The sequence below is a fragment of the Leptosomus discolor genome, chromosome Z (genome assembly GCF_034619465.1).
Source record: "Leptosomus discolor isolate bLepDis1 chromosome Z, bLepDis1.hap2, whole genome shotgun sequence".
Lineage (NCBI taxonomy): Eukaryota > Metazoa > Chordata > Aves > Leptosomiformes > Leptosomidae > Leptosomus > Leptosomus discolor.
This window is the reverse complement of record NC_141419.1, coordinates 28,053,887-28,067,295: the sequence shown is the minus strand read 5'-3', so window position 1 is coordinate 28,067,295 and position 13,409 is coordinate 28,053,887. Positions and strand designations below refer to the sequence as shown.

The following is a 13,409-nucleotide window of genomic DNA, read 5'->3' as shown; positions in this document are numbered from 1 at the left end:
TTACAACACTAGCATAACCTTTAACTATTCTGACAAAGCCTTAACTGTATAAGCATTAAAAAAATTAAAATCAAGAAATCAGCATCAAATATGTATTCCACTACATGATGCATTTCAAAGGGATCAAAAAACTGGCAAGATAGCACTGAAAACCTATATTGTAGCAATCTATTCACTTTGATATCTTTAATAAGAATATCTACTTCCTGCCCATCCCACGCTGCCATGGTAAGCTTCTAATGTGAAGAAGTTAGGATACAAAAAGATATACATCATATTTCTTTTCTGTATATCTAACAAGAGTGACATGATTATCTGCTGAGACATGGCCATGATGATTCGAAACCCAGAGAACCTTATTCCCACAAACAGTATTTCCGTAAGGACAAACTATAATTTTGCACAGTACTCAGAACTTGCAGTTCTTAATGACTACAGACTGAGAAAAATTACAACTCGAGAACCAGATGATTTCAGACAAATGACAGCTACTGAATTCTTGTTTCTGCACTTAAAAAGCACACGTACCTTTTCCTAAATGTGTATTTATACTCATGTATCTAGCTGTTCCTGTAAGGCTCTTGTGTTCTCGATACGGTATGTGCTTCTTTGTTTCTGGATCTATATACTCCTTTGCCAAACCAAAATCTATAATATGAATAATTTTCTGGGTTTTGTTTCCAGGTCGTCCTATTAAGAAGTTCTCAGGTTTTACATCTCTGTATATCAAGTTCTTTGAATGGACATATTCCATACGAGAAATCTTTAATAAAAGAAAAAAATGACAGAAAGTTTAGTTTAAGCTTCAGTTTGCCTGCCACATTAAATTGTGGTAGAAGCTAGATATCTTACACTGACTTTATATTTAGAGGAAATCATCCCTCCTATCACCTTGAAACCAAAGGGCTATTGCTCTTAACACTGTATCTCCCAGTTAAAGTTAATGTAAATTTTACACATCCCCTAAGAAGATACGCCATATAGTGTACTGGAAACTTTCATATTGGACATTAGACATGAATCAGTACATAACAGAAGTTACCTTCTTTAAGAACAGCTGGCACCAAGTACATTTTGTGAACACCAGAACTATAACCAGTAAATATGTCATCAAGCAATGAACAGCAAGAGTCCATGTAGATCCATTATATATTAAAGGTATAAACAAGAGAAGCACTGAAAGTTCACCACTATGCATATAACCTCCATTCTAGCTGCATTGCTTTCTATCAAAATTGATTTACTCAGAGAGGAACAGCAATAAATAAAGAAGATCTTTGGATCATCTTTGTGATGATTTGAGCATTTTAAACAATGAACTTTGTCATTTTGGCTGTAAGCTGAGTATGTCTATAGTTGCAGACCTGTTATACAATTACAGACGTGTTTTAAACAGCTATTTTTACCCTTCATGGTAAAAATATCACTACCTATTTAGAGAAGCGGATGTTCAGTATTATTAATGTTTCATAAGGACTCATCTAAAACACATTTTATCAAGGTAAATATGAAAGCCTTATTTCTCTTTCTCTTCCACTTCTAGCCACCCTCCTCAGGTGGGAACCAAATTAGGAAACCTTCAAAACAAGAGAAAAATTCTTCATTGAATAACTTTGTGCTATTTTTAGTATTTCTGGAAACGTTTGAGGGATTTTCTGTTTGTTTGTTTGCTTGCTTTCTTTGAGAATGCCCAGGAAAAAATATTTATACTATTTAGGAGTCCCATCATCCAGCTACTTTCATGGATTAAGATTATTTTTATTTCATGTAGTTTTTCTTTCTAATTGAGTATGTCAAACTAAAATTCATGATTTCAGGTTGTGATTATGAGAACTCAGAAAACACAATGAAACTACATTCATGCAAACAAAGTAAATGAAAGTGACAGTCTTCTTGCTAAAACTGTATCACAGGCCCTTTAGCAGCCACCAACACCAATTTAAAACATGGGAAGTGTAAATCTTGTAAGTGAAATAAGCATTTAATCCATTGAAGACTGTCTTTAGTGATTCTAATGAACACTCAAATTAACATCTATTCTACTTACCAACTGTATGGCTATCATAAGAACGGTTTTAAGAGAAAATGTCCTACCACACAAGTCAAATAAATCTTCCAGACTAGGTCCAAGCAGTTCTAGCACCATAGCATTATATTTGCCACATGGGCCAAAATAGTAAACCTGAGGTATTCCATCTGTAAAATAAAGATAAAAAGTAATTATAAGGGGTTAAATAAGATTAATGAACATACCAATAAAATTCCTACCCAATTTCAAGTTGACCTGAAGTTAAAAATATATTTTTCACATAAAAGCAACAATAAAACCTTGTAAAAACTACAGGTAAAAGACAGAACAAGAGTAATGAAGGTCATATCAGTTTCAGTAAACATTTCATGAATATTACATGTTTGAGTTGTGAAAGACTTAAAGCTTTTGATGAAAAATGAAGATCAGAACCTACCTGATAGGTTTCGTAACAGTACATTGAAACAGGATGTTAAAAAGGAAGAGAGGTTTAAATAAGCTCATTTTCAAAACAAATAGGCATTTAAATTAAACTATTTAGATTAAGGCTATGACAAACCTATACTCAGGAATAAAACCACCTTATTATCTATATAAATAATTTAAAAATCAAAAAAAAATTAATGAATCCTCAAGTTTAATGAGACATTAAGTCAATTTCAGATTTATCATCAAAATAAAAATACCACACATAACAAATTATAGTCACCACTATTTAGTTTTTTGTTGTTCTTGTTTTGGTTTTTTTTTGGGAGGGGGGGTGGGGTGGTGAGTTTTTTTTTTTTAAATGCAAGCGTTTTCTACTTAAATCTACACTGCAAGGCTTCTCCTGTCTTCCCTTCCTCCATTATTTTTGTTTCTGTTTAGATAGCACACAAAAGAAAGCCTTTTTCTTAAATGACAGTTAGTCCATTAAAAATCTAAACACCACAGAGTGGAGTTTTGTTCAGTTTTAAAAAAAAATCTAGATTCCTAGTAAAATATATGGTAGACTGAAACTTATTAATTCAAACCATATGAAGGACAGGATTTTTTATAAAGTAATCATTAGAACAGATGATAAAGGGAATTTTTAGAAGTCTCATGAGGAACCCATGATAAAGATTCACCCTGATTTAACTTCTGAAGTATCACCACTCAACTTCTTGATTTCTTTCAAACATTCATGTCCAGAAAGAATCAATTAAATTCTATTCTTATTGTCAAATCATTAAAATTATTTAGACGAAAAAGATCTTTGAAGAAAACATTATTTCACATTTAAAATTTCATACTCTCAAACACAAATTTTTAAGTTTTAGTTGTGCATATTTTTTTACTTAGAAAATTATTAAAATAAAAACTAAGTTCAGAAGAAAACATACATCATTTCCAAACACAATATATGGGAACAAAAATATCCCATCATATGTTGAGGCAACAATCTCTTAAATACGTTGTAAACAGTTATCAAACACACCTACCTAGGAGGGTAAAAGGCAAATTTTGTGTTAAAGCTGCATGTGTTTTCAAATCTTGCATGGAGTTTAAAATGTGAACTGTCACTCTGATACTTTACATTAGGAAAAATGTTAGACTTAAAAATAAGGTAAGTGTTACATTCTCCAACACAAAACACTTACAAGTATGTTAATTTGCTGTTCATAAAAACTATAAAAAACAAAGACTGTACTATTGTGTTCAAAAATTGATTTTTTGTTGAGTTTTCTATAGCAGCATTCCAGAAATCCTGGCAGGAACACACACAGTACACATGTCTTCAGACAGCTGATGATAACGAGGCCATAAATGTCTTGAAAACTAGGGCTAAAAGTCACATGCACTGCACCGAGAAGATTCCCTGCCTAGTCCATTACCAGAATCGTTGAACAAAGGTCTCCTGATGTACACATCTTAGACCAGCAAAATTACACATTACCCGAAAAAAATTATTTCTGTTCTTTTCCCTGAACAGAAGCATAATAAGCACATCCATATTAACAAGGCTTCTTCTGGTACAGCAGGAGAATCAGTTAAATATGTTTAACAAATCAGTTAAAGGTATCTAAACCTTTAGTAGAGACATAACCAACTTTCAGTTTAAGTTAGCAGTGCACAGATCACCCTCTTCATTAGAAAGTGCTTCCTGAAAGAATATTTGACAAAATAAATGCAGGCATCAAAAGACTAGAAATGTTCTTCAATATTCTTAAACACTGTATTTACAATTACGCTAGCAACAATGCCATATTCTATCTTCATGTACATGTATCTTCATATATACTCATATACTTCATTAATACGATGAACAGCACAAATTCCAAAAATTCATACAAAGTATTCTGCACTTCTGGGTTTTATAACTTTATATGAACACCTGCCTTAACAAGCCAGGCAATGCAGAAGTTCGAAAATGTCGATATTTAAAGCCTTACGATCAAATTTTTCTTTTGCCTTTTTGTATGTATTGTGTGACTATATAACTGAAAATAACTTGATATCAACGCCTCTATTCATCTTGTACTTCCTCATATGCACAGGACCTCTTCCTCATTCAGCAGAATAAGTTTTGTTCACTTTAGCTATTCTGGATTTTTTTTTCTCTTCAATATGTATCCTCTGTGTCTCATTTACTCTAAATAGCCAATACTCTGAAAACATTTTTCCTTTCATGTGAGCTTTTTCTATGGTGTTCATTGTTATAATACTGTACTATAAGAACTACAAAATCTGTTTTCAGAATACCTAATGAAACACTAGATTTTTGCCTTCCTTTCTCTGTAGATCAAATGCAAGTTTAAAAACGAAAAAACATCCCTAACTCTGGGCGTTTTTTGAGGTACATCAAGTCTAAGTTTTTCACACCTTACTACAGTGCTACTTACACTCAGGGTGTAGATTTGTAACTGTGTATGCTACAGCTTTGGGTAAAAAAAAAAACCAACCGCTTATTGTTTTAGTAAAACTAAAAGCAAATGAATGCAGCATTTTAAAGAGTATTTTCACTAATCTCTTTTCCTACAAGTGAGAATAATGAAAACATGACCCCTGAAAATCCAGTGTAACTGTTCAATTTTCTGAAGATTAGAGCTTCCATTTATTTTTTAATAAGTATAGAGATACCTATATCTATACTAATGTCCTTAATATGCATAATCATACCCTGAAATGGGTATGAAAGACTTCGCAGGACCTTATTGCTACTAATGAAGGAGCACAGGCCACATTGCACACTACATCGGAACATGGGACAAGATAGTATTTTTCATTTTACAGATCATCTCTAATTATGAGCTAATGGATCAGAAAAGATACTGATACACATAAAGGGATATCAAAACTCTAAAATTCAACTTTTCTGCCTCCACTTTCTGGTATGCTGGAATTACACATGGAAATGTGGATGTATCTGCACCAGCAAATTAAGTTATCCAACAAACATACAGAAACATAGGACCAAAAAAAAACCCAACCAAAAAAAAAAAAGACCTGAAAATATAAAGAGAAAGAAAAGCACTGGAAATTTGGAAGAAAGAGCACCACTTGTAATGGCCCGAGACATATTCTGAGAATCTCTGTTCTTACATTTGCATGTTTAAAGACATTATTAACATTAAAATATTCTCAAAAGAAGTTAGTCTCTTCTATTACCACTGCTTCTGCTCTGTGTCTCTTTATAACATTTTAAAATATTAAATGCACTTCAAAAATACAGAAGCCAGGGCTTTGTCTAGATTTATGGAACCTGTTTGCATGACTACATGCTAGTAAAAGAGGAAACATTTGTAGAAAGGAATTTGTGACATCATCAGATTTGTAGGCAGAGTTGTCAATTTCAGAAAGTCAAAACCACTAACATTTTCTTCTACTGCATTGTACCATGAAAATGACACAGCAACTCCTGTTAAGTATACATCCAGGGCAGAGAGTTAGTGTTTCAGCTCCAATCCATTTCATTTTATTTAGCACGGCAAGAATAGTACTTATTCTATCTACAACACTTGATCTTCTGATTAGATGAAAAGTCCAGAGTATCTCAAAAATATGTTTAACATGTTGTTACTAACTTCTGCAAGGCAGATATGGAGTGTAACATCTAAAATTCTCCATGTTTATAAAATCATTTCATATTAACAGTTCAAAGTATTAGAAGTTTAGGATTTCGTTTTGTAACTAAAATAGTCTTACTGCTTTCACTTAAAAGTAACAACTTAATTGTTTGCATTGTTTCTTTATGTCTCTAGATCTCCAGAGGAAAAGTCAGAAAGTAACTTGCTACTAATAAAGAGAATCTGAGTTTTTTGCCCCCTACAGTGTGACATCTTTCAGATGAGTCACATTTGCCTATCCCTAGGTATTTATGCTCACTCACAAGTAAAACAGTTTCTTTTGAATGTACTCAGTTTATTAAAACCATTTACGATGTTTTATGTGACTGCCCTGTCATAAAATTGTAAATCCATTTTAAACCAGTATGACTTTCAATCCCATTTTACTCATGGAAAAAAAAAAAAATCTAGAAAGTCTTGACTTGGAAATTCACTGCTTGAATGCTGCTTGGATTCCAGTTTCTTCTTCTAGAAAAGTTAATGACATAATGAACTGAGTTCCTCTAAGCCAGTCATTAGCAACCTGAAACATTGCTGCTGTACACCAGTGGTCTCCAACATAGAGTGCACACACCCAAAAAGTGTGCAAGACTATCCACTGGGGTGCTGGGGAAAAAAAAAAAAAAAAAAAGAAAAGAAAAAGAGGACTTATATTTATTTTTTATCTAAAAATAAGAAGTGAAGCTTTACTAATATTAAATGTATGGCTTGACACTGGAGTCCCCGCTTGGCCAGACGGTTGCATCGCATATGGTATGGACAGACTGGTCCTGGCAGAAGAGTGGGAATGTGAAGACAATGGCAGCAGTGTATTTGTTTGTTTGTTCACTCACTTTTGGCTTATTGAAGTTTACATGTGCTCAGTTAAGTGGATTTATGGATTATATTGCCTAGTTTTCATTAAACTACCTGTCACAAAACAGACAAGGAGCTTAAAATGATTCCCACAAAGAAACCACACATTGAAGATGATGGTATTAATGCTAGCACAAGCAAACAAGAAAACAGCAGTAGTTAAACAAATTCTAGTCCTTGTACAAGGTTATTTTCAAGAAGAATTTCTTGAAAAGCTAACTACAGAAGACTACCACCTTGTAATCAGCTGTCAGCTGACAGGTCTGACCTCCTCTATAACATTAGAATAAAGAAAACATTATTAGTAGATTACAACTGTATCTGTCAAACACCTTTAAAACGAAGAAAACTAAGTAGAAGTTATTTCTAGTTCATTATTGTTATCCACCTTGGCTGCTGTATTTTTCAAGAACCTCAGCATCAAATCTGATTTAAGCCTGAGGCTACATCCTGTTCACTGCAATCATCTAATGCAATATACATAATAACTAACATGAACACAGATCCGCATCTTAAAAGCAAAAATTCCAGCTACTTGCTTTAAAACAGACACTACATAGTAGCCTCAATTATTGCATGCGTGTCCTCATTCAAAAAAAAAATTTAACTTGCTAAACAAGCAGCACAAACTGACTGTCAAAGAAATATGTTACACACAGGTCGATCGTAATACCACATGTGCTTAACCTGGTGTTCCCAATCTACCACCAACTGAGTTTAGAGCCATATCTTGGTAAAATATCTCTATAAAATACAACCTAAATTTGTAAAGCTATTAAGCAAGTAAGCAGCTTTTTAGTGCTTTTCGGTTTACTGTAACACTAGTTGCCTTTTAAAGTTTCCTCTAAGCCAGTCAAGAAACACACCTACTGATGTGATCTGCATTATATCTTATCACTTAGATTGTCTGTTCAATCAGATCCATGAATGTCAAAATACTCAAGACTGCACTTGCAGAACAAGCTGTTCTATATTCAGCTTCCTATACGCCACTGCATTTTATTTGTAGTTTTAATTTTCAGATATGGCAATTCATTGGACACAAGCAAAATACTGCAAATCTTCGATCTACTTAGTTTAGGGTAAGAGCTATCTTCCATGGCACATTTGTGCTGGTACCTTTGGCAAGGATAGAATGCAACAACGTGCCACAAAGACTAATATTTCCTACCAAGACCACAGAATGTGCCCTGAAACCTCTGAAAATAAGAGATTACAAAATCCAGAGCAGTGCCATATGTGGTTTTTGACTTTAACCAAAGCAGCATAAACAGAAGTCCATACAAACTCCACAAATGTAGCACTTAATGACTACTGAGACCAAGACCATCCACTGTGCTGGTTTTGGCTGTGGTAGAGTTAATTTTCACAGTAGAAGCCAGTATAGGGCTACGTTTCAGATTTGTGCTCAAAACAGTGTTGGTAACGCAGGGATGTTTTAGCTGTTGCTGAGCAGTGCTTACAGAGAGTCACGGCCTCTTCTGCTTCTCACCCCACCCCAGCAGTAAGTAGGCTGGGGGTGCACAAGCAGTTGGGAGGGGACACAGCCGGGACAGCTGACCCCAATTGACCAAAGGGATATTCCATACCATATGACATCATGCTCAGCGTATAGAGCTGGGGGAAGAAGGAGGAAGAGGGGGGATGTTTGATGGCGTTTGTCTTCCCAAGTAACTATTATGCGTGACGGAGCCCAGCTTTCCTGGAGATGGCTGAACACCTGCCTGCCCATGGGAAGGGGTGAATGAATTCTCTGTTTTGCTTTGCTTGTGTGTGCAGCTTTTGCTTTACCTGGTAAACAGTCTTTATTTCATCCCACAAGTTTTCTCACTTTTCACCCTTCTGATTCTTTCCCCCATCCCACCGATGGGGGAAGAGCAAGAGGCTGTGTGGGGCTCAGCTGCCAGCTGGGGTTAAATCGTAAGATCCATGCACTGTAAAACTCTAAACATGGAATTAGATACTATATAAGCATCATGACTTTCGCACTGCTAAAATGCTATGCTGGAGGCACACACCACAACACTTGGACTACATTTCTTATTTACAAATACAAGAATGTTTGCAAATACAAGAAATAGTAATATAACAGTAAGATTTTTCCATTAAAATAGATCTAATTTAACTAGTTTTTACATTACTAAAACAGAATTAGACATGTATTTTTTACTGTAAGCCTTATTAAATCAAATATCCATTTATGTAACACTAACAATGTTCCGTGAACTGTACCAGCAACCTCTTTCATAATTACAGCTATCTATTATATTTTATACAAAAAACATTCATCAACCCTGAAATCTGTGTGTGATCTCACATTCTAAAATCAATACAAATTTTTGTATACTGCCAGGCTTCTTATGATCAGTAATTATTATTTCTCAGGAATATTAACATGTGCACTTGTAAGTTACATTTAAATTTATGGAGCTGCCATTCTTACCAGATCTTTTGCACTTACTCTAGGGGAAAAAAATCACTTCAAATATAAATTGAGAAGATCCTGTACATTTCCTTAAGCCAAATGCTAGAAAGGACTAGAATAAAACCAAGAAAAACTGCCAGGAACATTTCTTACCATTTTTATTGGATTATACTTAAAATCATAAACTTGTAGTTATCATCACAATTCATTCACTTCAATGTAAATATTACCATATCCACAAAAATAACTGAGCAGTTCAACCTTCCTGTTAAAATACAACGACAGCAATGGAACTCAAAACTGAGTCAGCTTGTTCCCCAAACAACTCACAACAAAACCACAGCAGTCATCAGTACATAGATTAACAGTGCATATGAGCAGATACCTCCTCAGTCAAGAGATTCATTATTTGATTCAGTTTAAATGCTTTTAATGATAGATTTTTAAATTAAGCATAGAACATGATTTTCCAAGTTCATCTGCCCTGTACTTTTATTATTTAATAGAGATTAAAAACCATTTCAACTAACTGCTTATTATTTATTCTCCTACATAGTAACTCCAGTCAAAGAACAAAAGTAATAAAGTAGGAAAGCATTACTAAAAATTAAAAAAAAAAAATCATTTTAAAAGCAAATTCTTAGCTATCTATTAAGAGCATAACTCAAAGCAACATTCATGTGAAATTACAAAAAAAATACACTTTTCATTTTACTGAATGACTGTTAGCAAGATCTATGGACAGGTTATGAAGTCAGACAACTTAGATATACACACACAAGAACTCATAAAACATTATTTGTATATGTAAAATTGAGACCACCCTGAACTGAGTTACTTGCTAACTCTGTAGTTAACAGCTAGGCATTTTTTCTTCAACTGTCGTTACTGCTGATTGTTAGAAACATATGCACTTTTTTTAGAAATTAAATTAAATTCTAAAATCTGAAGCTCCAGTAAACTGTTACTGTTTTAAGTACTGGGAATATTTAATTAATTAATATATTTGCACATGTATCACATTAGAGTACTCTTGTAAAAATCTTCTTTTCAAACCCTTGTAACTTCCATAATTTTTATCCTATAACAGCAGCAAGTGTAGGATGCCAATCCCAAAATATTTTGAAAAATACAGAATGGGGTAAGTTATTTTACATTGTTTCTGTAAGATCCATGAACAAAAATGATCACTTGTCACATTAATCTGGCTACAGTTTACTCTTAGCATTACAATCAAGCAGACTTGTTGTTATTGATACAGTTCCTCATGATATGGTAGAGTATCAACCTAGTAAATAAGTCACAATCTACCAACTGAGAAAGAAATTAAGAGATCACAATAAAGCAACTGGAACTTTGTCTTGGGAAGAGCTATGGCAGAGCACAGATGCTGACACACTGCAATGAAACCATACTGTGCTGTATTTTCTTCCACAGGCTGAAGTGGGAGGCAGGGCAGCTATGGCCTGGGGGCTGAGCTAGAGGTGATTTCAAAAGCAATCTGAAATCCCATTGTCCTCTCTATATAAAAGTTGTAATTTTGGTGGTTCACAGTCAAGATCAAAAAAAAAAAAAAAAAAAAAAAAATCACCAATCACTACCTTAAATACAAAAGACAGCCTCCCTTTCAGTGCCAGTATCAGTCTCATGCACTCTGTATACTGAATAGAGTTGTATAAAAAAATTGAAAGGGTGTCATTGAACATTCAAATCTCACACACACACTCAAGCTAGTCTGAACTGAAATTAGATGAAGAACCAAATTTTTGTTACCATATATATTTTTGTCTTTACCTACAGGAAAAAGCACTGATCACTAAAGTACTAAGCTTCATTCTTGGCCTTCAGCTCATCAGACATCTTTTCAACACAGAAAACAAGGAAAAAATTTATAATTTTTTTATATTTCAATGCCTAGCCTACCAATCAATGCTCAACTGCGTTTAATGTACCTTTTAACAAAGAAGTGTTCAAACTCAGGTCTTAAGGCACTCTGCACAAAAAAAAAAAAAAAAAAAAAAAAAAAATCAGAACCTCATCTTATTTCAAACTGATTTTGCTACATTCCCAACCAAATCATCAATCTGGAGAATCCTGATATGCTCAAAATGCTACAATAAATATTCTGCTGAATTTGATTACCAAAATGGTGAGCAGACTCCATTCTTCTGCAACAGCAAATGACCACCATGCACAAATGCTCAGTACTTCCCTGGCTACAACTTCTCAAGATTACATACAGATTTGTTCTTACACTAACAGCATTTACTAGCCAATACATACACAAGTGATCTGGTAATGTTTCTGTATCTTCCAAAATCACATTATGCCAGCACTTCAGTCTTCTTCAACCACTAACCCAACAGTAACTTTTTCATTACCACTGTCCTAGTACATGATTCTGTTAAGGCAGGCTCTCGTGACCTCAAAATTGAAAAACATATTTTCAGATAGCAATGCTGAGCACGTTTACCACATGAGCGTTAGTACCAAATCATGAAAAAGACTCTCACATACAGAATGCACTACTTAGCACTCATTTCACATTGGCCATAATCTTTTAAAATACACCACCTTTTTCCACAGCATCTATATAGATCTTACACATGCACTGGCCACCCTGTAAGAAAAGTGTTTGTCTGCCAGTTTTAAGAGTGGACGTGTTAGCTAGACTTCAGCTAAGAGAACAGAATTACAAAAGTTGAGAAAAATTAAATACTATTAACAATACTGAACATTTGCCTTCACTGAGACATTAATACAGCAGTTTCAGAAGCAGGGTAATCCACATCTGAACAGATCTTTGTCTCTCTCAAAAATGACCTCAAATGAGAAACTAAAATCTAACAATGGATACCACTTGTTGTTATAGACAGGTACTATAGTAACAGTCTGTTCTTAGTAAAACAGCAGCATCCCAGACTCAAGATTTACTAAGGGAGGTTAAGCAGCAGGACCCACCTGCCATTCTTTTGTTCCACTTATCAGATGGGTAAGTACAAAAAAGTCCTCATTCACTTGTAATGACCCCCAATCATTATGATTAATGATCCACAGATTTATTTAAGAGATGTTAGAAAAATCAGACAACAGAATTTGAACAGTTTTTATGCTCTCCAACACAAAACAATACGTAATTTCTTTAGTACGTACACAGACTCCTTATTGCAAAAAGGAACCAAACCACACATCGTAAATACTTACCTGCCAAAGAAATAAAGTATTTTAAAAGTTTTCACCAACAAGGTTTTTAAATTTAAAAAATCCCACATTAAAAAAAACCTCTCAGCTTTACTGCTCAATACTCAAGTTGAACCAGCAGTTACTGATTTTTCCCCACCTCAGTCCCTCCTAGTAGGAAAGCACACTGAATTTAGGTGCAGTTAAGTTATGGGCATAGCGCAGCTCATCTTCTTACCATGAGGAGAAAGAGTGATAGTGTAAAAGATTAATACAAACATCAATAAAAAAATACAAAACTGTCTTCTATTCATTCCAAAAGTCTTAGTGTAATTTCAGGTAAGAATTCAGCTTTATAGTTTTATTTGTAGTACTGCACTTATGATAAAGTATGGGGTTTTCTTCTTATTCATACTTGGATATTAAGAAAATAAACTTTAACTAAAACTTTATTAGCATCAGAGATTTTAAATTCCATCTGTACATTGTTCATTCAGTCGAAAGAAATTTCTGCATACTGACAAAATGATCTCAAACTTCATGATGAGAGCATGCTCACAGCTACTGAATGACAATATTATGCCAGAAGAGAGACTGCAATTTTAATAAAAATCTCTATTGGTATATAAAACCTAAAAAATACAAGCCACATCTTTAAACTAATTTAAATAAATTTTAGATTATTTCCCCTGAATAATTAAAATAGTTCCCAAAAAAAGCCCAAAAGTACATGAAATGTTTCCCATTTAAGAAAGATTCTTCACATGTTTCTCCTGACAAATACCTACATGCTACTGGACATTCACAGGCATGCCCAGTAAAAGGCACATCT

At 34.1% G+C, this 13,409-nt stretch overlaps 1 protein-coding gene across 9 annotated transcripts in view; it reads right to left on the bottom strand.

The window, feature by feature from the left end:
• Positions 1 to 13,409, bottom strand: part of CSNK1G3 (casein kinase 1 gamma 3) — a 58,145-nt gene that overhangs the window by 30,217 nt on the left and 14,519 nt on the right. For all 9 annotated transcript variants that reach the window (XM_086479937.1, XM_086479941.1, XM_086479939.1 and 6 more), the window contains exons 4-5: positions 2,048 to 2,196; positions 529 to 763 (exon numbers count right to left, since the gene is read on the bottom strand). In XM_086479937.1, the coding sequence (XP_086336063.1) occupies positions 529 to 763; positions 2,048 to 2,196 (384 nt within the window). The remainder of the gene's footprint in view (positions 1 to 528; positions 764 to 2,047; positions 2,197 to 13,409) is intronic.